Source organism: Rhinolophus sinicus, chromosome 15 (assembly GCF_057876585.1).
Source record: "Rhinolophus sinicus isolate RSI-liver-muscle chromosome 15, RSI-T2T, whole genome shotgun sequence".
Classification (NCBI taxonomy): domain Eukaryota; kingdom Metazoa; phylum Chordata; class Mammalia; order Chiroptera; family Rhinolophidae; genus Rhinolophus; species Rhinolophus sinicus.
Genome location: NC_142515.1, coordinates 115,444,908 through 115,471,786, shown reverse-complemented (window position 1 = coordinate 115,471,786; position 26,879 = coordinate 115,444,908). Strand labels below are relative to the sequence as shown.

The following is a 26,879-nucleotide window of genomic DNA, read 5'->3' as shown; positions in this document are numbered from 1 at the left end:
TCATCAGCTGCCTAAATTTCAGAAAGATTCAGGCCTGAATTCAAATATGTCTTACACAAAGTTTCCCATTAGCATTTATGAGAGATTCCGATGTAAACTTTTGCCTTATTTGGATCAAAATTTAATACCGTCCCTCAATAAAATAATTAACTTTAAAAAATAAGCTCATTTGATAGAGCGGTCAGCTCACAGATGGGAAAGAGTTCTATTTGAAATAATTCCAAGCTGTTTTTTTCTTATTCTGGCATTTTCTTTTTCTTTGTTTCAATTACAATTTACATACAGTATTATAGTAGTTTCAGATGTACAGCATAGTGGTTAGACATTCTGTAACTTACGAAGTGATCTTCCTGGTAAGTTTAGTACCCATCCGGCACCACATATAGTTATTACAATGTTATTGATTATATTCCCTATGTTGTACTTTGCATTCTACAGAGAATTTTATGCCTGAGAAATTTAGTCTTACTTGTGAAAATCAGTAGATTTTCTGTGTGGTAGACCAGAGTGTTGGGGAATTGATTCTCCTGTAACCGGAGACTGACTGCATAAGTATCCTAGTTCTCTCTCACCCCTGGAGAGGAAACACTGAGGTGTGTGTCCTCCATCACTTCCCAGAGTTCCCAGGGAACTTAATCTCCAGTTGTCCCCAGTAGGTTACCTGTGTGATAACGTACCCTTTACTGGCTGCCTTCTTTTCCCTGGCTCGCTTCGCGTATTTTCTGACCTCACTTCCTAAAAAACTACTTGTCTTAGGACCTGCTTCATGGGAACCCAAACAAATGGTGTCCAGTCTTAATGGTTTGTGTCATGGTGGGTGAAGGTGAAGGTACTATACACTACGACCAAAAAAAACCGACAAGCTGGAGAGGAGGGTTTCATTAATGAATTTTGGAGGGAAGGTACGGGGACAGTGGGAGGTGGTAGAAATGATATGTTAAGTTTGGGACCTGTTGAATTTAAAGAGTCGAGGGATGTGTGTGGGGGATGTTTCGGTAGCACACCAGCGGACGGTGCGGTGCACCTCACATCGCTAAGCAAATGCAGACTGCCCGGCCTTGAGTGCGCCCGGGTAGCATCTTCCTTGTCTGGATGCTAAACGGAGAACAGAATGGTAAGTACTTTGCTAAAGGAAACACACTGCACAGGGAGAACAGCCAAAAAGTGAAGCCCCTGCCTGTCATTCCAGTCACTACATCAAGAAAGAGTGACATGGGGGTGTCTTTCTTACCAGGGAGAGGCACCCGTTTGGCCTACAAGTGGTAATACAGATGAATTTGTCTGAATGAAAATAGATGGGCTAGTTTGCAAGTGGAATGACTTTTTTTCTATCCTGGTTGCTGCCCTGAAAAGAAATAAACACAAAGAAGAAACTGCATGGAATGAGAATAGGTATTTTTGATAAGCAAAGGAATGGAAGAACATATTGTATATACAGAAAAGGCCTTATAGATGGAAGGAGCCAGTCCCCAACTGAAGCCAGGACACTCCATGGCCGTCTGCAAACAAACACTCTGCGTCGTCCAGGACACATACTCAAGAATTTGGCCTTTTATAGCACTATTCATTCTCAAGCCATCTCAACAGTCTTTGCAAAAGTAACAACACAACCACAGGCACTGCTGAGACCTTATACGTGGCGTGTGGAAAAGTTTACGCAAGCATATACATATTTTCTCTGCTCACAAGAAGATACCAGGCCAGGCCTGAAGTGGCCACAGCCTTAGGGGAACCTGCACCTGAAAAACAAAGTCCTCAAACTGGGTTTTTCAAAGGGCTTTTGGATGTTACCATTTCCCACAAAGTACAAAGATGAAAGTGTTGATGATTATCTTCAATACCAAGTGACTCAACCCCTGTGCCATCTGGGTGGAGGTAAAGAGGCTTGGCCAAAAAAACCCACAGTTTTCTTTTTTTCTCTGTCTTTGTGGCTTTCTATAGAGAGCTCAGGTGATGCATCTAAACCAGGTATAAATCTCTCCTTTGGAAAGGTTGCCACCCTTAAAAAAAAAGCGTGCCTGCACTTCAGTGTGTGAACCCCACAATTGTTGGTCTGCAGAGACCTGGTAAGTTATATTTTTGAGGACAAACTTGGACACAAAACGGGCAGTGCTAAATGCAAGGCCTTTCTTTCTCTACAAAGAGTTCTTAATGGTTTCAGTCGCTCCCCTTTGGAATTCACCTACACTCTACAACCAAAGTAGGCTGGTGAGGGACAGAGAGGGCTCGTTGTGAGCATGTCATTTTTAGCCTCAGATAACAGCATCTGGACTGGGGAAATCCGTAACAATGAGAACTTCTCCCTCTAGTAAACAGCTGGACAGGCTATAGCTCATCTACTGCAAGTCCATCAAAGAAACGCTGCAAGCAGTGTGGAATAGCTTCTCAATGTGAAACATAACAGGTATCGGATATATCGACCTATATGTCATTTAGTTCAGGGCAATAAGTTCACGCTACCTGTGGAAATGTTCCTGCAAATGGAAGGACCGCTGTTGTCATCATGACTGTTGTGGTCTCGGAAGTGAACATGCACGGCGCTCGATGTGGAGGTGACCTCTTAGCATCTAACCTATCCCACTTATATGTGAATAAGCCAATCAGCCCTAACAAATACTGAAATACTGTCACAAGTACACAGCTCGATGAATTCTCACAAAATTACATATGTGTGTAGTCCACAGCCAGATAAAGAAATGGAATGTCCCAGCTTCCTCGAAGCCCTTCTTGGACCCCTTTCTAGTCACTACCACCGCCAAAACCATGTGTTTTGAGAATTATTTGCATTGCCTTGTCCTGTTCCCCAAGTCTTAGTGGGGATGGTAGAATTTCAGGGGTAAAGACCCAGACTAGACTCGGATTTCCCCCTGTACCAGCATACAGTTTTGGCCCTACCAAGACAATAAAAGAACCTGGGCTGAAGTGATAGTAGCAGTACAGATGGCAGAGTTTTTGAAAAAGAAGGGATATGGAAGGTGCGTGGCCATCTTCTCGTCTCTTTCCAATGGGAACTGGGGTAGGACTAAACCTGGGTTCTCCAGATTCCCAGCCTAGAACTTTTTCTTCTGCGCTGCCGACCAGATTGTCACCAACTTCTCATTTCACCAAGAGATTTTCACACAGTTTCATGAAACTATTTCTATGGCCCAAACAATCCATTAAAGATTACTGAAAAGGAACATTAACTGTTTAACTTTCTTAACTGAAAGAAACATTGCAAGGGACTATGATTACCAGATGTCAAAGTATTAAAGGAAGAAAGAGAAGATAGAAAAGGAAGAAGACAAAATTAGAATGGTATGAATAAATAGTACATTCTTATCTTGTAAATTCTTTGAAATACCTTAAAGACCCACATTTTATTCCTAACTAAAAGAAGGCATTCTCTTGTGTTCCCAGTTACTATGCACGGATGTGAAAGATGGACAGTGAAGAAAGCTGAAAGGAAAAAACTAGAATCACTTGAAATACAGTGTTGGAGGACAGCTCTACGGATACCCTGCACCGCCAGAAAGACGAACAAGTGGGTCCTAGAGCAAATTAAGCCTGAAACATTGCTGGAGGCAAAAATGGCAACACTAAAGCTGTCTTACTTCAGGCACATCATGAGAAGGAAGGGTTCTTTGGGGAAAAAGAATAATGCTGGGAAAATAGAAGGCAGCAGGAAAAGAGGCAGACCAAAGGTGAGATGGATCAACTCCATGAAAGAAGCCACCGGAAGGAGTCCACAGAGCCGAGCAGGGCTGCTGAGGACAGGACACTGGGGACGTCACTCCTTTACGGGGTCGCCAGGAATTGGAGCCGACTCAACAGCATGTTACATACACACACAAAAAGGCATCGTATTAGTAATACTTCACATGCCGACTGTGGGTATGTGTGGGTTGACACTGGGGAGATGTGTTCCGTTGCTCACTGCTGGTGACACATCATCTGACTTAGAGGGCAGCATGACAGGGCAAAAAGACAAGATGAATTATGCAGTTCACTCACAAACTGTATGACTTTGAACAAGTGATTAAATCTCTGCAAAAGGTGTAAACTTCCAGTTAAAAGATAAATAAATCCGGGGGATCCACTATACAGTCTGGGACTATAGTTAACAATACTGTACTATATATTTGAAAGTTGTTCAGAGAGTAGATCTTAAAGGTTCTCATCACAAGAAAAAAAGCAGAACTATGTGAGGTGGTGAATATTAAGTAAACTTATTGTGGTGATCATTTTGCCACATATGTAGTAAGTCATTATATACATTAAACGAATACAACGCTATATGTCAATTATAGCTCAATAAGACTAGGAAAAAAGTTATTAAATATTTCTGAACCTCCATTTAGTCATCTGTAAGTTGAGCGCCATTCTTCTGTCCCAATGTGTTGCTTTCAGAATTAAAGGAGGTGACACAGGTCTGATGCCTAACAATTTAGAAGGTCCTTGATAACTACTAGCTTCCTTCTCTGTACAGAATGAATCTGTTTAATCAAAAAGGAGCGTACGTTACAAAATGATAAACACCAACGACACCCCACGTTCTGTTGTGTATCCATGACTTAGTCTGAATTTAAAAGGAATGTGCTGTGTTTGAAAAAGGATTGAAGAAAACACTTTACTGTAATCCAGGACAGCTTTGCATGTCTCTCTCTTGAGGTATGAGTCGGGAAGTCTTAATATGAAAATGTGACATGTCCATCTTTTAAGCCAGCTCTCTGAAAGAGGTCATTCATGTCTGGCTAGTAGTATGGCAGGCTGGGTTAGTTACAGGTGGCACGTAACGTAAGGCATTATGTATTTAGATTTCAGAAAAGTGTGACATGGTACTACTTATATTAGATTGAGGGGCAGAACAGAGAGGCAAATGGATCAAGAATTGGCCTGGGGACAAGGGACACCATCCTAAACCAGCCTTTTTATTTAAGCTCAGATCCTGATCGGCCTATCGGGTCCCGAAAGGAACTAAATTTTTCCCATGTTCTGTGCTTCTTGTTGGTATGTCATGAGCAATAACTACAAAAAAGAGTTTTCGGTTTCTTTTCTTTTTTTAAAGAAGTTAGCAAACAATGAGGGTAGGGATTTACAAATATAATTGCTGATACGTTTTACATTGTCTAACACTAAGCTCCATCTGAAACAACACAGAGAAGTGTCGACGATTCCAAACACTGTGAAAGAACTCCACGGAGACCCACGTTTTCCTTCACACCCGCCCCGGTTGTGTTTTTGTTTTTTGGCTTAACACAGAGCAAACAGACTGTGACTACAAATATCACAATAAAACAGAAGCGAGCTCCCATTGTTTAAAAGCAGTGCCGAGATATAAATTCTCTTCCTAGCCTTTGCTACGGAAAGACGACAGGAAACGTAAATAGTAGCTTCAGGTACAAGGGGATGAGCCTGCTCTTCACACAGAAGAGCTCTTCACGCCCTTCGTGCCCTGAAAGACACCTGACCTCACATCTCTCCTCTATTAATATAAATCCTTTGCGAAGTGAGAAAGCTATAAATTAGACGAAGCACGTGACATGATACACAGTCCGTCATTCTTTCTCCCCCACAACAGGGAAGTTCTTTTCCTTCTTTTATAAAATCATCACCAGCAACACCACCACCCAGGGTTCCCTCAGTCATCTACTCGCAGCTTTAAAGATATTTCGTCCCCACGTCCCTCCAGCAGAAAGTGACAGCAGCTTTTAACTCATCGTTTTATGAAGGATTCCTGGTGTTACCTCTGTCTCAGACATTCACAGCAAGTAAAAGCATTAGGTCTCGGCTCATGAGCATTCTTTGGTTCTCAGGAAAGTCAGTCTAGAAATAGTGGCAACGGCGGAGGCCAGGAGGCGGTGGAGCTCTGTGTTTATTCTGTGTCTCTGGGACGGTGGCAGCTGTGTGTCTCAGAGACCATCTGCCAAAGGCAAATGCCTAGTTAACTGTGCTATTCTCGATCTGTTCACAGTCCACCGTCCTACCCATCGCCCCCCACTTAGCTGTCCCCCACGCTGCGGTCTCATTCTCTGCAGGCCTGCCACACAATCACAACACACTGGCGGTAAATGAGACCCTCATGGGGTGCACCTCCCTGCCCCATGGCTCACCCCAAAGGTGTTTGGAAGAGAATTTCATCCCATTGAGAAAAGGGATAGAAACATATACCAATACATATATATACTGTTGGATTAATGCTATGCATTTTCAGCATTTGTGATCTATTTCTTAGATTAGAACCAAGCACGTGAAACCTCATTCATTATGGTCTCTACTAATTGGGAGTCTGAGAATTCTCCCGGCTGCCATTTACTTTTGCATTATCTGTGGAAAAAAGAAATATGCAAAGTATATAGAGAGTTGAAATAATATTTTAATGGCAACGTTTAAACCACGCGACAGACTATTTCTAAGGACTCTGAGGCTTTTATTTATATACTAACCACAAATTATTTTCTGCCTAGTTACTAAAGCCAGCTGTCTGCTTCTTGGCTTCTCTCATTCCCTAACTCAGCCTGCTCATGGGAAAGCTAACCAGCCTCCCAAACCAGGCAACTAGCCCTTTCTCTGCCTCTCCCATCCCCTCCTCCTTTTCTCTCGAACCCCGGCCTCATTCCTAACGCTGTCCCAGCAGTAGGGCGTCCCCGCTGGACTCCTCTTTCTTGTCACGTCTTCTCCAACGAGTCAGCAATCTGCTGCCCACTTGGCCTCCTGAAATTTTCTATAGGAATCCATGACTCTTACACCGCACAACCTTTAAAATCCTCAGCTGTAGCTTCCGTTTCCTTGCTACCAGCATAGCATTTAAGCAGAGAACTAGAATAAATGTGGGGCCACCACATCTGAGACCCCTGGAGCCTGATGTATTTTGGGATTCATACTTTTTCTGATTCCACAATGATAATATGGTGCATCACCCAGATTTTATGCATCGTTCCAGTGGGCCTTCACAGTCAAGTACATTGATAGTTCTGCAATAAAATGTATGAATTTCACCCTTGGCGTAATACATAAAGGCTATAAATCGCCTTTGTGTCACCAAGTAACTTATTCAGAACCTTCTGGTTTTTGGATTTCAGAATTGTGGGGAAGGGATTGGGGAGCTACAGTAAGTATACAGTGGCCACTTATCACGGTCCAGACTTGAAAAAAAATATTTACTTGAAAAGTCTCCATACTTCAATCTTTTGTTAATTCAGACTGGTTTTCTCCACAATTAGTCCAAATTACTGAGGCTTTCTTTACAAAATTAGTCTTCGGATTATGAAAAATCTGTGACCACAAGGTTGTCCTTATCATTTTTAATTTCTCTAATTTTAACTCTATTTCTAAAGTATTTTCACCTTGCTTATTTTTTAAAAAGTCCCTTTGTAGTTGTCCATTTTAGCAAAATGTAAATACAGTTACTTTGCGTTTCCTCTGCTTACAGAAAGGCTTTTTGAAGTACAGAGAGATTGGTTCTCCCTCAGAATGGTGGATTTACATTTTAAAAATTCCAGTTCTGCTGACTCCCCTCATCAAATAAAAGTTAACTTTTAAAAGTGAGTTCATCTAATGTGTAATATCTACCAAGCAAATCACAGAAACCCCTCTACGCTCAGTTAAACATATACTGATATCATTCTTTGAGGTCAAGATGTAACTTGACCAATAAACCATTCTTAAAATATAGCCAAGCCAAACATTAAGCCAGCAATGCAGGGCTTGTATATACATCATAGGATGCTGGCTGGATGGGTCACAGCACTCAGACTTGCAATTCCTAGGCAGTTATTTTGACATTAGAAAGTCACAATCCATCAACTTAACAGCAGGGCAATAATTTGGGGACTTGGAAGATGGCTATTCAAAATGACACTGTGGGAAGTAAATAGTAGTTCAAATAGCCCCTGTTTGAGAATGAAGACATCAACTAAGCAGAATTTCTTTACACCTCTAGAACCAGGCATTATGTAATGTGTTTTTTGTGTAAGCATGTTATTTATGGTGTTTGAATTCAAAAGCCCCTGCAAAGCTAAAAAGCATGCAGGTACCTGGACTCTGGAGATGAGAACAAATGGATCTGCCACCACAAGACTAAAGGACAACAGAGAGTTGCCTTTTCCCAACTGTTACAAACCCCTTCCAATGACTTGTGATACCCAAGCAAACATTTCCTAAGATGCTACTTGGCTCTTTCTGAATTGCACAATGCTCAGATCTCCAGCTGTCTGTGACACCATGCTCCTCGGGGTATGGAGGACATCTGGACTTTATTCTTGCAGGGGTTCCCAGCCAGCAATCCTGCAGCGAACCTCTCCTGCACATGCACGGAGCCTTGGTTCTCCCACCGCACAAATGGTTCATCCTGCACAAATGAATGGGTATGGAGACCACCGAGAACTACTGAAATTCTCTCAGTGGCTGGGAACAAAGGTAACCACAGCAGGAAGTTTCCTGGCTGCTGGATTGGTGTCAGGGTGGGGGTAGCGGGTGAGCAGGGAGGATGAACTACAGTTCAGTGGTTCTCAAATATCCTCATTTCATAACTCTGACAACACACACACGAGCCCTGAGGGACGGCCATGCTGTTGATAAGGGGACAGCAAGTACATCTTTCTTTTTACTCTGGAAAGGAGAAACGAGAAAGGAAGAGTGGATAAGAAATTACGTACTGTTGCTGAAATGGCAAAAAGGAGCATTAGATGGATATATGAAGATACTGAAATCTGAATGGCAAGATTGTCTTAAGGAGCTGTGTTACTCCATGAATCCAAAGTGGTCTTTGTGGCAGCCCACACCCCACGAGGGCCCTGCCCTGCCCTGATGGCGATTAGTGTTCTGGCCACTGCCCTCCCCTACCTTGATGGATGCCTGCCTAAAATACTGACAACGTGAAAAGCAAGTGAAAAGTTGTTTTCAGGTTATACTTCGCTATTTCAAAGAAAAACAAATTCACTATACAAATGAAACAGGTAAACAACAATCAGCTCCTCAAGCAAAGACGCATTTTCTTACTGTCTGCATTTTCTTTTAATAAGCTTTGGTGGCGGTTTAAATTGAGTTTCTCCCTCTTTTTAAAAAGCTAGCTTCATATGAATAACATCAACACATGCACTGAGAGTATCTGAAAATTCACACATTTCAGAAAAGGAATTGTTAAGCGATCAATAGTAGAAGCAAAGCCAACGTGTTTCCATACCTGGAGCTGATATTCTTCCGTGAAGCACAGATTCACTGGGCAGCAGCTCTTTTGAACTGGAGGTGAATGGTGATTGTCTAAATGTATCTTCTGAAAAGAAAGGGCTGGGGGTGGGGGAGGAGGAGTGAAGTTTAGTAAATTAAAGTTATTTAAAGGACTCAGAGCATCTGGCCACACACACACACACACACACACACACACACACACACACACACAATGAATTAGGTTGTTTTTCTTTTTAATGGTGTTTAGAGACTATTAAGAAGATTGTATTTAAAATGGAGACAGAGAAACTATATTACATCAGACAAGTACCATCTCCACATTCTGCCTACTGGTTTTATATTTAAGGTGAATATATGAAATATCACCTTTGAAAGACGATTAAACGCAGTCAGGACAGCTGAGCAGTACATTTTGCTCTTGTGCTATATGTTCTGTGAGTGTGACCAAAAGAAGACTAATCATCTGGGTCAGAATCAGGAAAGCCTGTTCAAGGTTCTTCCCAGAGTGGTGACAGATTTGTCCTTGCTCACCCACATTCTGTCACCTGATCCCTCGGGGACCAATAGCACACCTCAGACAGGCAGATGGCGGAAGTCAGGGACCACTGCACTGAAGGAGACATCTCACTGGTCCCCACAGAAACTGAAACTGCATCCTAGAATTGTCTTGGTTTGCAAGGAGTTAAAGCCAGCTAACAGGGAAGCCAGAAAGGACACTGGGTGCACCTTCATTTTCCATGCGACTGAGGCTCTGACTTGAGCGATTCTCCCCTAGTGACTCAGCAGGAACTAGAACCAGGGACACCAGACGCCGAGCCAGGGTCTCTGCTAATACCACAGCCACAGTGAACACAAAGGCTTTGGATGCTTTTAATCAGAGGGTTTTAACCCAGTCAGAGCATCCATATTCCATGCCTTAAAGTAAACTATAAATAAGTATTACGATCACATGTGAGAACACTGGAATATCCAGCAGCGTTCAACCTGGAGAACGGAAAGGCCTACTTACAACAGGGAAAATGAAATTGAGGGAACTGGGTACACAGGTAGTGGACAGTTCATAGGGGGCAGTAATGCAACCCAGAGATAAGAAAAGCAGGAGCCCCCCCCCCCCCCCCCCCCCCCGACTGGAGAGACAAAAAGAGGAAAATGGAGCCCAGGGCCTGGGGCCACCTGGTGAGAGCTGGAGTCACAGAGGTGATCCAGCTGCTGCAGGAGAGGGAGAGGGAGAAACACCTTAGCTCTTCCTTAAGACCCACCCCCATTTCCCATTAGGGCCTCTGATTGGTTGAACCCTCTCTGAAGCCAGAGAAACACAGCCTGTAGGGATCAGGCCCCTGCAGAACTGCAGATCATATGCTTTCACTCATATGGGATATAAAACTGAAAGCAACCAAGGAGCAAGAGAAATAAACAAACACAAACTCAAAGACACGGATGACAGTATGGTGTTCACCAGAGGGAAATGGGAGTGGGGGAGGGCAGAAGAAGGTAAAGGGGGTCAGATATATGGTGACGGAAGGAGATCTGGCTTTGAGTGGTAGACACACAATGCAATACACATATGAGGTCGTACAGAATTGTACACTTGAAACCTATATAACTTTATTAACCAATGTCAATCCGGAAAGTTTAATAAAATTAACAAAAAACAAAAAAACCCCACAAATCAGGGGAAGGAAAAGATCCGAGAGCACACAAGCCTAGAACTCCCATGACTGGTGTTGCTTTTCTAAACATGCCACAAGCCTATGGTTACTATTATTAAATATTATAAAGGAAATACAAAGGTAAATGGAAGATATCCATAAACATTTTTTTAAAGTAAAACATACATTAATAAACAATATAGGTTTACATGACCATTAGGCTAGATTTAATGCTTTTTAGTTATGTCTTAAACATAAAACAATTTAAATAGGCTTAAGAAAATGAACTGGCTATAGGACAGTTGGTTGAGGAGTGGGGAGACGTGCCGTTTCATGCCTAGTATCTCATAACCTCTAAGTGATACAAAACACTAGAAAGGACGAGGCAGTGTAGCATGGTGTCTGTGACTGTGGGAGCTGGCACAAATAGTTAACTTCTCTGAGCCTTCATTTCTTGTCTATAAAAGGGAGGATAACAGTAACCACACTTCACACACGAGCTGTGAAGATTGAATAAGACAGTTCATGGAATACGCATATGCCTGGCAAACAGTGAGTGCTCAATAAATGTGAGCTATACATTTTTTTAATTTGTATCTCTGTCTAGCCCAAAAGGGAACATGAGTTAATCAACCTACCCTCACAGGTTGATAAAAAGTGTAGTTTCCCTGTATAAAATGAACGAAGAAAAGATTGCTCTGAGTTTCAAAGGTCAATTGACTATTGGGGGTGATTAGATTAATCTCAGAATCAAAAACCTTTTAAGGAAGTGGAGACCTTGGAGGGTTACTGGTCAAACTGAGAGTAAGATTTCTCGATTCCCACCTCCTTAGCTCTGATGCTTCTATACAAGGTGACAGTGATATCCTCCTGTCTGAGTGGACAGTTTACCATGGGTTGGCCCCTGGGCTCAGGGTAAAGGGCAGCAATGGGCCTGCATTTTACTGTGACTCTGGCTATCGCAATTACCTTAAAATCTGAGAGTTCAGGATATCCCGAAGAACTGCTTGGTCTGAAATGTGGGCACTTCCTTTGGGAGACACCAAGAGTCCCAAGAGGGGCCCCTACAGGGTATCTGAAAATACCACCCTTCTTACTACAGAGAAACATGTGTACTGCCCTCATTCCCTCAGTTTTACAGTAAAATTTATTGAATGCTTATGAAGTGCCAGGGCCTGGGAACATAATGGTCAGCAAGACTGACTACTGTTGCATATCTCAGGGAGCGCAGAGACCTGTGTGGGTACATGGAAGGGAACTGCCACTACGACCAGTGCTGTGGAAGACAGGCGCCATGTTATTGTGGGGGGTCTGGCCTGGCCAGGAAGCCCTGGAAGGACTTTCCTGCAGAAGCCACAACGGAGCTGAGACCTGAATGGAGAGGAGGGTTGTGAGGTCCCAAGGGGCCGGAGAAAGTGTCCCCTGCACAGGGAGAGAACAGAGTCTGCAGAGCTGGAAGCAGGCCCATTATGAGGGAGGTGAGGCTGGCATGGCAGGCGGGCTGACTACACTGTCTGCAGGGATCACGGCTTTGTCTTCACACGACTGGGAAGCCCTGCCGGCCCTGTTTTGAGTGGGGGGTGGTGTACAGAATAGGATTTCAGTTCCAGGAAGCTCTGCTTGGGGGGCAGGGGGGTGCCGGCAGTAGACAAGGCAGGCGGCCAGAGGAGCAGTCCATATTGGACACGGTGACACTGGTGGCCAATGTGACAAACAGGCATCGACACACAGACTGAAAAATAGTTGAAAAGATCAGGCAGGTGAAGATCACAGGTAGATGGGCTAGCTCTGTGTCATCACATGTTCTCTTCAACAGCAAAGATTTCCACTGATGCGAGGAATGAACCCCTATTATCACCCAGCCGCTCAGAAGAAATTGAGTCGAAAGGGAGACAATCACTTAGGGGAACAACATTCCAAATAATTTTCTACCCTGGATGCTAGTTTTATCTTGTATAGAAAAGAAAAGGCTTCTTCTGAGGGAGCAGAAATTCGAAGGGGGTCACGCTGAATACTAAAAGTGCACAAAAGGACCGTGATATTACAGGGCGAAAAAATCAGTGGAGAAATGTTCCCCAGTCAAGACAGCATACGCCTGGTGGAAGGTTTTACCTATAAAGAGAAGGTATTTGGTGAACAGAGCAACAGTCTCAGACATGCCACTGCAACGCTTGACATAATTACCCACCCATGATGGGACGTGGGGAGTGCAGTGGGTTACACAGAGTTTGGAATTAAAAGGATCTGAGCCTGAATTCCATATGGGTCACTGAAGCGTTAAGTGACTTTTGTCAAATCCACAACCTCTCTAGCCTGGAAAAGAGGTTTAACGATACCACCTTCATAGGTGATATAAGGGTTACAGAAGGTACTTCACATTCAAGTTCTCAGGCCACAGTACATGCTCAAGTGAAAAACAGTAACCGACACATGTATCACTTACTGAATGTCTGGCCCTGTTCTAAGGTCGTCTGTGTGTATTAACGTCTCTTGATCTCCACAAGGATTCCATGGCATAGCTACCATTATTATTACACAGAGAACGCATTGCCCAGGCCCATGAGCTGAGCCAGGATTTGAATCCAGGCTGGCTGGCATCCCAGACTGCACTCTCACCCACGAAGCTACGCTACCTTCTGTGTGGTCTCGTAACAGCTACACAACTCGTGGATAACACAGTATCACCGGTCCTTCTTGGAACAGGTAGAACAAAAGAGATGGAGGCAGCAGGCATGAAGGGCGCATGGCAGAAGTCACTGAGTATGCAGGCGCCTAGGTAACTGAAGGAAGACTTTTGCAATTAAGAAATAGAGCGAGTGAAAAGGACTTCAGTCTTTACTTCTCTCTAGAAGTTAAGAAATGCCCCACTTTTCTGATACTTCCACAACACGGGGAACGGGTCACTTTGCAGTCCTCACCCCTGTCCACTGTCTGTACCCACTGCTTCCTGGGGCAAGCCCGGATGAAGGGGGAAGGGTAACGCGGTCCTGAGGTGTTTGGCACAGAGAGGGAGCTCATGGTGGCACTATGACTAACCACACAGCCATCTGTGTATGAACCTTTTGGCCGCCTAGCCTGACATCCATGTTTCAGGAAGAGGAGAACGAGAGGCCACCAAACTTGGAACATCCCCCGACGGCATGTGCTTGCTGAATGGATGAGATCTCCACTATCACTAGTCATCTTTCACTCTCTGCCTGTGTTCTGAGGACAGAGGACACTGCTCTTATAACTTAGTGCCAGCGAGCAATGTGATTTTTCGTGTTGAGATGATATTCCTCAAACTCCTTTTCTGCTCCCGGGCCTCACCGTGTTTGTAAAGTGCAGAAGGCCACCCACTCTCAGGGATGCCCAGCTTAGCCTAGGTGGGCAAAGCTGGCACCGCATTCCGGCTGCAGGGACTACCGAGGTGGGAGAGAGGGACGTTCGTTTCATTCAGACACAGGATGAACTGGGTCTGCATCTTCCCAGAGAGGAAAACAATACATGAAATACAAGCTTTACGATGTAGTCAATTCTGAAGCACCTTTGTGCTGTCCTTCAGCTGGTAACTTAGACAGTTACCAGTTCTTCCAGAAAAGGGGCCGGTTTGTAAATGTTGCAAGGATCCCACTTCCTAACTCTTCAGCTACTTGAACTTGAGTCATTTCACAATGAAAAAGCCTCTCCATCAGAAAGTGGGCAAAGGAACTGGAAAAAGTCAAAAACTGTTAAAGCAATTATTTCTGATTAACATTTTTGGTTAAAAAGTTGGTAGAAAAGCAGGTTGAAACTAACAGCTAACGGGGAGAGGATTGTTTGTTACTGAACAAAATCACCATATACCACAAGAGGTTCCCTTAGGCCTGCACAGTAACTAACAGGCTACCTGAAAAACTTAGCTCATTTGTATAAATATTTATTCAATAAGTATTCAGAAGTTGCATCTGGAAGCTGTAGAATTAGGACTGGCCAACACCCCATTACTTTTCCTGCCTTTTGTTACTTAGTAAAGACAAAACTTTTTTCTATTCAAGTTTCTTTTCTGGATAAAAATGAAATGGATGTTGAATGTGTTATTTTTATTCCTCCCCCCCCACACACACACCGTAGAAACTCTAAGGGTTAAAATGTGACAGGCTCTACTGTCACTGTAACTGGACAATTCCAGGCATGAGACGGCCTGAAGGGTCAACAGCACGAAGCTGCAAAAAGAAAAGATTTACAATAAATAATAAAACAGTCTATAAAAGATTATGGCTCTAAATAGTGATACATTTTGCTAAGTGCCAATTGTGGCACAAATATCTCCACCTTTCACATCTGAGTGCCAACGGGGAGCTGTGCTGCACGCAGAAACGAAGCCCCATCTACTTAAAAACACCCCTCCCCATCTACCACTGAAACCAAACATTACGGGAATTCTCAGCTTGATGGCAACAGCAAAACACAACAAAAAGGAAGAGAAGGTGGATACAGTATGTAAGAGAAAGTTAAGAAAAAAAAATTAGTAATGGCAGTAATTTTTAAGGAGCAACAAAGAGATTTTTTTTCCTCCTAAAAGACAATAATAATATTACCTCTTAGGACCAAACTTGAGGATGGCAAATAGAAAGATTAAACATGGGAAAAAAAAAAAGGTTTTGCTCCATAATGAGTTTTTTACTCAGAACACGTAAGGATCTATGTATTTTAGGATAGAATGAAATTCTTTTAAATTTAAGTTTCCAGCAAATCATCCTGAAGTGATATTTTGACTGCAATAGACACATGAACAAAATTTTCTTTAATGAATTAAAAAAAAAAGATGGGGTATTTTAAGTAAAAGTATTTGAGTATCCATCCAGCTCTATATCATACAACGTAACAGGGCTTCCAGATTTTTTCCCCAACAGCTGGGTAAAATTTGTTCAAAATAATTTGGGTTAATTTTTATTTTGCTTTGTTTTCTTCTAAGGAAATTTTAAGACGAAATTATCTGACTTAGATATTTCTAAGAAGCTGTAGGTGGCAGAAGGAGAGCCAGCAGCCCCATTCTGGGTTGGCAAAGTTCTGTGGGAGCCAATGTTTTCTTTCTCTGGCTGCTACCTGCTCACCAGCAGACCCCAGCCTCTGGGCCACCTAGATGGTTGTTTATCCCTCATGGTAAGGGGGCCTCCTCAAGCTCTACTTCACCCCAGCTATGACATCAGAGCCCTGAAATACTAGTTTTCTGTATTGATGTCATGTTATTTTTAAAGAACTGAAATTCCATATATTTCTTTAAAACCCTTGTACTGGTCTTTTTAAAACTCTGACCTCTAAATCACAGACCTTGAGACATACCCAAGAGTGACACACTGCATAACATTTAAAAATGAACAGGAAACCTGAGTTGAAAACAACCATCTCCCATGCCTCCCAAAGCCTCAAGAAGAGGTGGGCAATTGGCCAAAGTTATTCCAAGAACAAATGGTACTCTAGTTCAAAGACTCTCTGAAGATGTGGAACATGGCTGTGACAGATTGAAATGGATACAGGTAATGTCCATATGGAATCTCCACGTCCATATAATGAAACTAAAGGAAATGACAACAAACTGGAAATGTTTTCTTTGAGCAAAACCTAAACCTTGGTAACAATAACAGAACACAGGCCTTGCCAAAAAACGAAAGTTTTTTTTTTTTTAAGTCTTTCAAACATATCAAATAAACAAGATGGGATTATTCGAAGGTAAGGAATAAGGGAAATATTTGGAGTAGTTATAACTGCCTTCTCAATATTTCCTGAAATACTTTAAGGTCAGATGAAACTTTCTGAGGTGAAAAAGCCTGCATGTAAATATGCTCAGAACTCAACAGCAAAAACGTTGCCACACTTTATTTTCAGATATTCCACTTTTGAAAAAGACCAAATAACATGATTTCATTTTCAACCTAATTTTCACGATTAATGCAATTTTCTTCATTTTTTTAGGGTGGTGTTTATTTTTTTTCCAAATATTACTGTCCTTGATTAATTTATTTGCTAATAATTTATAACAGAATAGATGCCTAATATTTTTAAATGTTTACATATCTATATATTTTGTAACATATTTATAAATTATTGTATTTGAAATAGATTAAAAACTTCATTCCACAGATTTTTGTAAAAGAGTTTTGAGCACTTAAAAAAAATCTCAGTAAGGTCATTTTGCTCTGGTAAAGCAATCTCTAAATGTCACCTTGGACTGTACGTGGTCCTAATTTCTACCTTGGGCCCTCAATTTCATTTTGGATGAGAGATAGTGTAGCTGCATTTCTTTCAAAATGGGCCTAGATATTAACATTTTCGGTGTAACAGTCAATGCCCGTTTTCCTACCAGCATTCTTATAGTCAGTTAAAAAGGAAATCTACAGTGAAAGGAAACACAAGTTTAGTGGTGCTCGTGAACACTGTCCTTCCCTTTTTAATACCACAGAAACGAGCACCCCTACTCGTGAATGATTTTATTTACTTATTTTAATGAAAGAACCCTGGATGGTAAGTCAGGAGGCACGGGGGTGGAGAAGAGTGCTCAAGATTGAAAATGATTCGGCGTCTCTGACCTGAAGTCAACCCTGACCATCCAAAACATTTAATTCCATATTCAAGCTTAAAAGGGACACAACAGAGAAGCCCTCCTGTGACTCCAAATGGGCCAGGTCTGGAAATCCAGTTACCGATCCTGTTGGGTAGACACATTTTCAACGAAAGAAGACTGCAGGGAATAAAACTTAATTAATCGCTACACATCGTCAAGCTGTAGCTGGGTAGTTATCTAGACACTGAGGCTGGCACTGCAGATTCAGTGGGTTCCAAATGAGGCTAGTGGTAGATGGAGAATCAAGGTCACTTCATCATTCTACTATCCCTAGAGACACCAGTTCCTTCTTTAATTTTGACTGACAAGAAAGCGAAGATGTGTTTCCTTCTCCTCCTAGTCCATGGACATAGCTTGTGTACTTCACTGGTGCAGATCAAATAGAATCTGCTCACCAATTAAAAAACAGTGAAATGCGTTGTTAATTTTGTAGGGTGTGCAATGGTATTGTAGAAAATATTTCCATTTTTCAGAGATATATATCAAAGAACCTGGGAGTGAATGCTATGATGTCTGGGATGTGATTTAAAATATAGGGGACAAAAGGATTGGTGAGGTAAGCGTAGCAAATGTTTGTTCAATCTGGGTGATGGGGATATGCTGATGTTACATTATCCCTTCTACTTTGTTTTGAAATTTTACATAGTAAAAAAAATCAATAGCAACAAACAAAATGTTCAACCCAAATAAACCACCAAACAGAATAATAAATGACAATACAAGAAAATATACAAAAGAACAAATATAAACGCTCCCTCGTGAACAAAATACTTGATATCGCTAGGAATCAATAAATGAAAAGGTTTTGACTATAAGATATAATTTTTAACCTCCCAATTGGTAAAAAAAAAAATTTTAATGGTAAAGCAGAGATCTTTGAAATATTCTCTCTTTCATTAGTTTATGGTAGAATTGTAGATTCAACCTTTCTGAAAGTCATTTAGACAATCCATAGCAAAAGCCTGAAAACTGTGAATGCTTTTTTGAGTCAATTTATCCCAGGATCATTTGTAATAGCAACAACTTGGGAAAACAAAACCCTTCATATCCAATAACAGGAGACTGATTAAATATATTATGACACATGCAAACATTGAATACTAATGCAAACATTAGAAGAGTAATATTGAGCTATGCTCATTGACATGGAAAGAAGTTCTTAAAATATTGCTAGGTGAAAACAGAAGGGTACAAAACTGTATATATAGTAGTATCCAATTTTTATAGGAAAATATATATAAATTGAGCCGGGATATACACCACCAACTTGGCAGTGGTTGTCTATGGGTAGCAGGACTGATTATAAATGATTATTTTTTCTTCTTTATGCTGTCCTATATTCTCTGGAAATAAAAGTGTTTTTTAAACTATAAAAAGATTAAGTTTTACAGTTTAAGATCCTTTCTTTTTTTTTAAAGAGACTCTTAGTCTTGTAAAGAGTAAAGCTGAGGGATGATGTATTTTAAGGCAGTTGTAAAAGACACAGGCAGAGACAACTGTGTCTAAATTATGATTCCACCAGTATCACTGAAGTTCAGGTACAAAAGGCTGAAAGCCGTAGAAGGAAGAGGCTGTTTAAAATATTGCAGGAGAACAATAGCACATCTAAGGAGAAATATATATTGGTAATGTTTTTTATTTTCTCCTCTGAAAAGTACAAATGCCTTCTATTTAGGGTTGTCTCAGAGGCGGGCCAACCCGTACAACCCAACACCAAGTTTTCAGGAACAATTCCTGTTGAGGAAGGCTGGAGCATTCATCCACTGTGGAGCCAGGAAACTTCTCAGGACAAGGCACACAATGGCAGGCCTTGTCGGGGGTTGCTGCAGCCGCGAGGCCAGGCCCAGAGAGCCAGAGCCAACCACAGGCCACGGAAGTGAACCTGCACGTCCGGATCCGAGAAATGTCAGCCTGTGGAGGGACCTGGATCTCCCGCAGGAATCGGACTTTCTACATAAACAAGGACAGCGGGCCCTCTGCAGAGGTGAGCAGAGAACAGATGAGCTGTCTTCTCTGCAGAGACGCAGGACTCTGTCGTGTGGAAGCTGGAGGTAGTAACACCAGAGAGATGTGGATGCCCCTGGCCCGCTGCATCAGCCAAAAGGACTTTTCACCCCTCAACAGAGGTCAACCCTTGACTATTTGATATCTTTCTAGTAACAACCATGGAGACACTCTGGAGAGCAAATTCCAGATAAGAAGCACAGGAGTGAAGCCTGCATCTAAGCCACCTTGTGGCCATGTCACCTCTGCATAACCTGTCAAAAGTGACTAGGAGAGAATATAGGTTTTGGGTGTCTACTTACAGAGACCTACAAATTTACACTTTGTTCCCGATTGTTCTGAGTTATACAAACAAGACGGGGTACTGTTGCAAGCCTGGAGAAACAAAGGTGGGAGAGCCCATGGAAAATGAAAAAAAGAAAGTCACAGCCCTCTTCAGACCCTGAAAAGGAGATTTTAAACATGCCTTTTTCACATAACACAACAGTAAACAGTTCTGGAAGCATACTGTTTCACTTAGAACAGTTCAATATAGATGTCACAGGTGGGAGAAGAAATGGCAGAGGCTGATACCTACGGGACAATGCAGTATAGCAATAGATAAAAGTACTGAGAAAGGTACGGTAAAATAAGAAGAAAAAAACCCTCAAGTGGCAGCAGTGCGCAAACTAGTTTCAGGCTACACGTATTTTTTTTTTTTTAAATGATCCATTGTTTTCCAAGATTAGCTTAATTCCTTTGAAAAAACGAAAACTCAAAGATAAGTTGAAAAGCATGTATTGCCAATGAAAAGACTCTCAAGTGAATATTTGAGTCAGGGCAGCTACAGACAGCGGTGTAGGCTGTGCACTGCACAAACGTACCACATTCAGGGGGGGCATACTTAACATCACAGACATCAAAGATTTACTTATTTATTATGACCGTATTCCAGTAGATGGCAGTGTCTTGAGGAAGGGTGTTTTTTAAAAATTTACTATAGCCCACCAACAGCCTTGACTTCACCAAAAAAGCATTCACTGAATGTCCTAACTGAAGGCACTCCATGAAATTAGTAGTAATTTCCATTTTTTAGAAATAGAATTCTCAGTGCATTTAATCTTAAAGTCATAAAATATAAAGAGTAAAGACAATGTAGGGAGAGCTCCTCAAAAATCACCAATTTCATCTGCTCTGTTTCCTGTGTATTTTCTTAATTGCTTCTGTCTACTCCAGAGTTCTTTGTATATAATCTTTTACTTTTCAAGGTAATGGAGCATTGTTCTCTTAGGTCTTTCAAAAAACGAAAAGGGAAAATTGCACAAATTAAGGCAGCACATCATACTTTTATAAATTTGTGCAATTTCTATTACTGAATCATAAATATTTAAGGACATATATCCAAACCATCACACCGGAAAACTCTACATTGAACACTTCCAGGTACCTATGTCCTTCAGTAAACACTGGAAGTGCTATTATCTAAATCACAGAATAATAGCCCACATTTCAAATTCTGAAAATTGGGCAAATTAAATGTTGGTCGGCACCGCATAATGTGACTCTACCTTTCTCTGATTTTCCCACTTTTGCTTTTTGTGTAGTAATGCAGAAAAGGACAATTCAGGTAAACACTTCCTTGCTTTTGGAATACAGCAAGCCAGGGGTGAGAAGTTTTTCTTATAAGCTTGCAATCGTATATCCCCATGGACACTGCATTATTAATGGGGAAAAGAGAACAAATAACCAAGAGAGGGTTCCTGGCAGCCATTGTTTGAAGTTCATGGTGTCACACAACATTGAGCATGTCCAATTCACCTGCCAGGAGCTATCTGATTCTGCCTCTAGGGTTCCATTTTCCTATTTCGATCTTATCCAGCATCTGGCTGGGTGATGGTCCATGTTAGAAGATGGAGATCTTCTTTTTATTCCATTAAACTTTGGGATCTGGTTATGATACCATAGCTCATATATTTTCATCTACAAATGATCAAGTTAGCTGGTTATCTGTTCCCTGTAGAACCTAGGCTTGTGCTGGGAAAGGAAACAGAAAAATCAGGATTTTATCAGTCACCTAAGTGGTCAGTCCTTCTGTTCTCCTGGGGCTGACTGGACTGTCTCGTCATCTCATTTGTCAGGTGGAATGGCATTAAGAACACTCAGGCCACACAACACCTCAAAGGGGACGCACAGCCTTCTTTACACTTAGATTGAATTTTCTGGACTCTAAGGTTAAACAGGCAAAAGGACGGCTGTTTTAGCGTTTACAGTGAAGTTCCAACTAAAGGACTGGTGGGACGAAGGTGCCCGAGGAGGCAGAAGGAAGGGGTGAGGTCAGGGCATCGGTGAACAGGACCACATGATCCAATCATTCTAGCTGCTAAGTAGATTGATTTTTCTGCCTGGCTACAAGGTGTGCTTTGGTGATTGTTTTTCTCCTTTACTTTTGGGAAGATGATCCTATTTTAAGTAGCGGAGTATAAGTCCTTAGGATTTTTTTTTAAATGGCATTTTTCAAACCGGTTATTAAAATGTCTGGGATTTGCTTCAAAATAATTTAGAGGGAGGGAGGGGAAACAAAAGGAGGGGAGAGATGAAACAACTGAGTCGTGAATTGTTCAAACTGGGTGATGGCTACATTCTCGACTTTTGAAATTTTCCATTGTAAGAGTTTAAAAAAAAAAATGAGGTGGAGAACCAATGATCCAGAAACTTGCTAGTTATTAGTTTCAACCTTTAGCTTCACCTAAACCTCTTTTTAAACATTGCTAACAAGGAATGCTGTCTAACACCATTTTCCCTCTCCACACCGCCCCACCTTCTAATAGAGCTATTAACAAACAGAGTTGCCAATGGCTAGCCAGGACCAGGCAGGGTTTGAGGAGGAGGGAGGACAATCATCGGCCTGAGTGGGATGGAGAGTTAACTACACACACATCCACAGGCTTCATGCTCTCTTGGTTCCCAGGCAGGGAAATCAGCACCCCCATGTCTCATTGCTAAGCACACATTGAAATGCCATGCTATCAAGTATTTCATCCTGGGTTGCTACACTTTTCCTCAGTTCTTGTGGCTGCAATGAGAGTCAAGATCAATGATAAACAACTGTGGGTTTATAAAAGACAGGAAGAGAATCAGCTTCTTTCTTCAGTACTGCATGTCTCTGCTCTCCCCTCGTCCCCCTGGATGTCAGACCCTATGGGCAGCAGATCTCACTGACTGGAAGAGCTCATGCCTCCATCGGCATTTAGAAGAGTTGATCTGAATACTTCGCTGAGGCCAGCGTCCCATGGCTGCCCTTCACAATTAAACTACCTTAAATGTACCTAGCAACTCGCAAACAGAAGATTCTGACCTTGATCCCAATCATGAGCCATTGTTTTGGACAGCCCGCTGCTTCTAGGAAATCAAACACGAACAGTCTGATAACTAACCAAACATCCCACTAAGGACTTACAAATCTGAAGGTACGGAAATTTGGAGATGATGTAAATCTTTTTGAAAAGTATCACAAATCATACCTTAAGACATAACCCATAAGCTGACCTTGTGCATACAAAAGAAGAGTTCCTTCTAAACCAGGACTCACAAAAGAATAGAGAGCGTTGGCATTTTTTCCCGTCCCTGCTATCAGTTAACTCAGGTTAAAGAGGATTTCTTGGCACAAAGCAGCTTGATTCTATTCCACCTGAAGTAATGAGGTGAGAAGGTAAAAAAGAGATCTATTTGAGGAGAGGCTAATTGAGCAGGTTGCCTACTGAAAGAAAAATAAAAACACACTGAGGATTTTGTAGAAGAGCAATAAACTGAGAATTCTGTAATACTGACTTCTGAATACTGTATCACGGGATGGGGTGGGTGTGGGGGGCTTACACGATGCACCGCTCCCTTTGCTTCGGGCGAAAAATCTCATTTCTTCTTACTCATAATCTACTAGCAGGAGGAGAATTTAAGGATTGCTTCATTTTTGCCAAATGGCTAAAAAACAAAACAAAATAAAACAAAACACTTTTTCTATCCTATAATTATGCTCCAGCTTCAGCCAAGGTAATTTGGGCCAGGAGGCACATTTTACTTGTTTGGGGATAGTTCAAACCTCCTCTTACCTTCCCAGAGAACACCTGAAAAGCATAAAATAACATGGTCTGGCCACATACCTTTCTGCTATACAAATATTATCAGGTAATCTTAAAGGGCCAGCAGAAACCCTCCATAGGAGCTACTGCTGGGGTCCTGCCCAGATGCCCTCTAGGGCACTAGTGTTCTCTCCCAGTGGCTGGGAGTGATGGCTGTGCCCTCACCTGGGAGGCTACACAGCCCCTGATGAAGTTAATGAATAATAAGGGGCTACAACGAGATGGCCCCCTTGCCTCGAGGTAGGACTCACTCTTACTCTGTGGTGCAGTTCATGCTCCAGAATCCTCTGTGGGATAGAGCTGAGGCCAGCATCCAGCTAAAATCACATGCTTGCTCCGCAACTTCTTCCCTCTCCTGCTCCATCACTTCCTGCAGGTTCCTTCCCTCTCCTTCCCATCACTTCCTGCAGGTTCCTCTGAGAACACACCTCAATAAAGCCCCTCCAACAGGAATCCCCATTGTAGGCTCTACTGCTAGGGAACCAGACCTGTGACACTTCCGAGAAGCTCATGGAAGCAAATTAAAATGAACACTTATTGTTATTAGTCTCCACCTTTCCCTGTCTACCAATATGGCCAAGGTCATGTGTTTATTAATCCATAGACCCAAACACATACACTGAATAGCCTTAAGATTACCAGTAGGAGATAGGCTGGGATCTATAATAGCATATGTTTCTTATTTGGACGTCCCACTAAATTGACAAAATAGCTTTTCCACCTTTCAGACCCATTTCCCAAAGCAACACACAGACCAAATCAAAAGACTCATTTCCCATTTGTGTACTTATCCACGGAGACATGGCTTACACCACTCTCTACTAGAGGGACAGTACTTTCCCTAACACCATATAAACTCTGTGTGAGGCAAGCTGGCTCTATTTTAATTACTGTTTGATATGTGATATTCTTCTATTCCAATTCATAGAATTAAAAAGAAAACACAACTCAGGTTAAGGTTCCACCGAGCACTGTCCACATGCCTGATGATGCCCTGAGGTCAGTTCACACCACATCAAAGAGAAAAGCATCTGTTTATCTTTTGTTGCAATAATGAAAAGCACAAAACCAATCAACGCTCCCATCAGGACAAATCTAAGTTCACTCAGGAAAGCAAAGTGCCTCGACTGAAAGCCTTCGGAGCGGGAGGTCACATCTCCCAGAGGTCCTTTCCCACAGTGGTGGGGTGTGCGCTGGCTGGCGCTTACCTCCCCCAGTTCAGTCTCGGGATGAGCAGAGCAGCACTGGCGGGTCCCCCTCCTTTGTCTGGAGGACTTGTGGGCAACACACCCTGGCTGACCTTCTCAAACTGCCTTCGGCCCATGGAAAGCTTCCTTACCCACAGTTGTTAGCGACACTGGTTTTCCTGCAATTTTTTAAAGCTTTGTCTTTCTTCTGCTTTTTACTTTTTTGCCCACCTAGTAATGTTGTGAGATAAAAAGCTGGGATATCCTTGGTGATGAATTATCAGCCTATAGCTACAGAGCTACTTGGGAGCACAGCTGCAATAAGCACCCAACTGAGAGGGACCTTCCTGACGGACAGCTCCAGCTGCCAATCACAGTTGTGTCACTCAACTGAACATTCAAGTCCAGAAACGTCTGCAAAGAGATTAGGTTGGTGCAAAAGTCATTGTGGTTTTGCAATGATTTTTAACCTTTTAAACTGCAATCGCTTTTGCACCAACCTAATAATATCTACTTCACAAGATTATCGTAAAGAATAAAAACAAGCACATACAGAAAAGACCCCAGCAAAGTGATACCTTTTGGATGTTTAATAAATATTAATGGTCCTCCCCCTTGGTGTCCTAACTTTCTGTAATGTTACCACCAACCAAAGTGCTCAGACAAAATGGTGGTCAAGGACGTCACTCCTTTGAAGCCAGCGGGAGGAAAAGGTTTGGGGAACAACATTCAACCCGTGGTGTGGGCCTTATGACCCCCACACAAGTGGTATCCCAAGGGGACCCCACATAAAGAGCCTACCTGGTAGTCGTCCGGATGGTGTTTTCTTTTGTGTGGTTGTGCTCTTTGCTCACTTTTTCTGTAAGGAGAAAGAACGAAACACGTACCTCTTAGGTCTCTCACACTCAACTGGTGTCCTTACGGCTTAAGAAGAAACACCATCAACATTTCTCTTTCTCTCTTATGGTTTTCTTTTGGTTTCTTTTTTAAACATCCAAGCTCTCCCTGTCTTCTTGGTAAAGACCATCATCAAAAGCATGTAGCTAGCATCCACAAAAATAGTTCTTTAAAAATCAATCCAAGGGAAATAGTTACTAACAAATTTGAAGTGTATTGTCTGGTTTTCATCAGGCCCGAGTAAAACACACACACACACACACTCACACACACACACGCCCGAGTAAAACACACACACACACACACACACACACACACACACACACACACACACTCTTCTACTAGATCTTTTCCCAGCTGAAAATTTCTGCTTTCCTCTGATTCAGCATGAAAACTGCAGTTGTTGCAACTGTTCCGCTTCTGACTTTGATGACAACCTTTAAACATTCTGTATTGTCAGGCCCCTTTGTGAGAAGGGGTATAAAAACAGCCATAAGACCTCTGGGTGCTGCAGTCATCGAGCACTTATTCTGATAAATGTCACAAGGGACAAAAAATATCATTAGACAAGAAGAGGTAAACCCTCCCTTACGCTGTCTTGAGGTCTGTATCTACCAGCTGTCAGAAATTATTTAATTAGCTTTCAAGAACAAAAAAGTTGAACTCTGGCCTCCCCAGTGCAGTTCAATGTGAGGATTCTGCCCTGCCTGTCACAGCTCTCAATGGCTTCTTTTAAGTATCCAGAGAAAACCTGGCCAACTCTACAAGGGTTTCAGGTTTCAACGGCAGGGCAAGTAAAAAAAACTCCTAATCTTACGGATTTTTTGGAAAAATGTCAACAAAGATTTACAACATCTGTCCCATAGTCTGTAACATGAATCTGAAGCTGCTGCATGCCAGTTTACGTGGACAATTCCTTTCTGTCCACTCACCAGTGACAATGAGGGTGAATTTAGATTCCCAGGCAGTATTCTTTCAGAAGGCAGGAAATCGGGGCTAAATGGCTTGCCTGAGGTCACCCAGGCAGTTGTGACAGTGCCAGGGTGAGAACTCTCAGACACAGAGTTTTTAGCTGATAGTAGACTGTGATAATGTACTGGAGACGCTCTGAAAAGAACCACACCGGCCTCACTTTTGAAAATTTTCACGGCTAAATCATCTTCAAAGTTATATTGTTTTTAGATTCGTTTTCAGCCTATGTGTATGTGTTGGGCGGGGGGCACGGGTGGAAGAGGTGGAGGGGTGGGAAGCATCTTACACGTTTTGAGGCTTTTTG

At 42.2% G+C, this 26,879-nt stretch overlaps 1 protein-coding gene across 10 annotated transcripts in view; it reads right to left on the bottom strand.

The window, feature by feature from the left end:
- ZNF827 (zinc finger protein 827) overlaps positions 1 to 26,879 on the bottom strand; it is a 153,105-nt gene that overhangs the window by 42,383 nt on the left and 83,843 nt on the right. For all 10 annotated transcript variants that reach the window (XM_074338471.2, XM_088792581.1, XM_088792579.1 and 7 more), the window contains 2 exons: positions 25,508 to 25,565; positions 9,164 to 9,267 (listed from right to left, as the gene is read on the bottom strand). In XM_074338471.2, the coding sequence (XP_074194572.2) occupies positions 9,164 to 9,267; positions 25,508 to 25,565 (162 nt within the window). The remainder of the gene's footprint in view (positions 1 to 9,163; positions 9,268 to 25,507; positions 25,566 to 26,879) is intronic.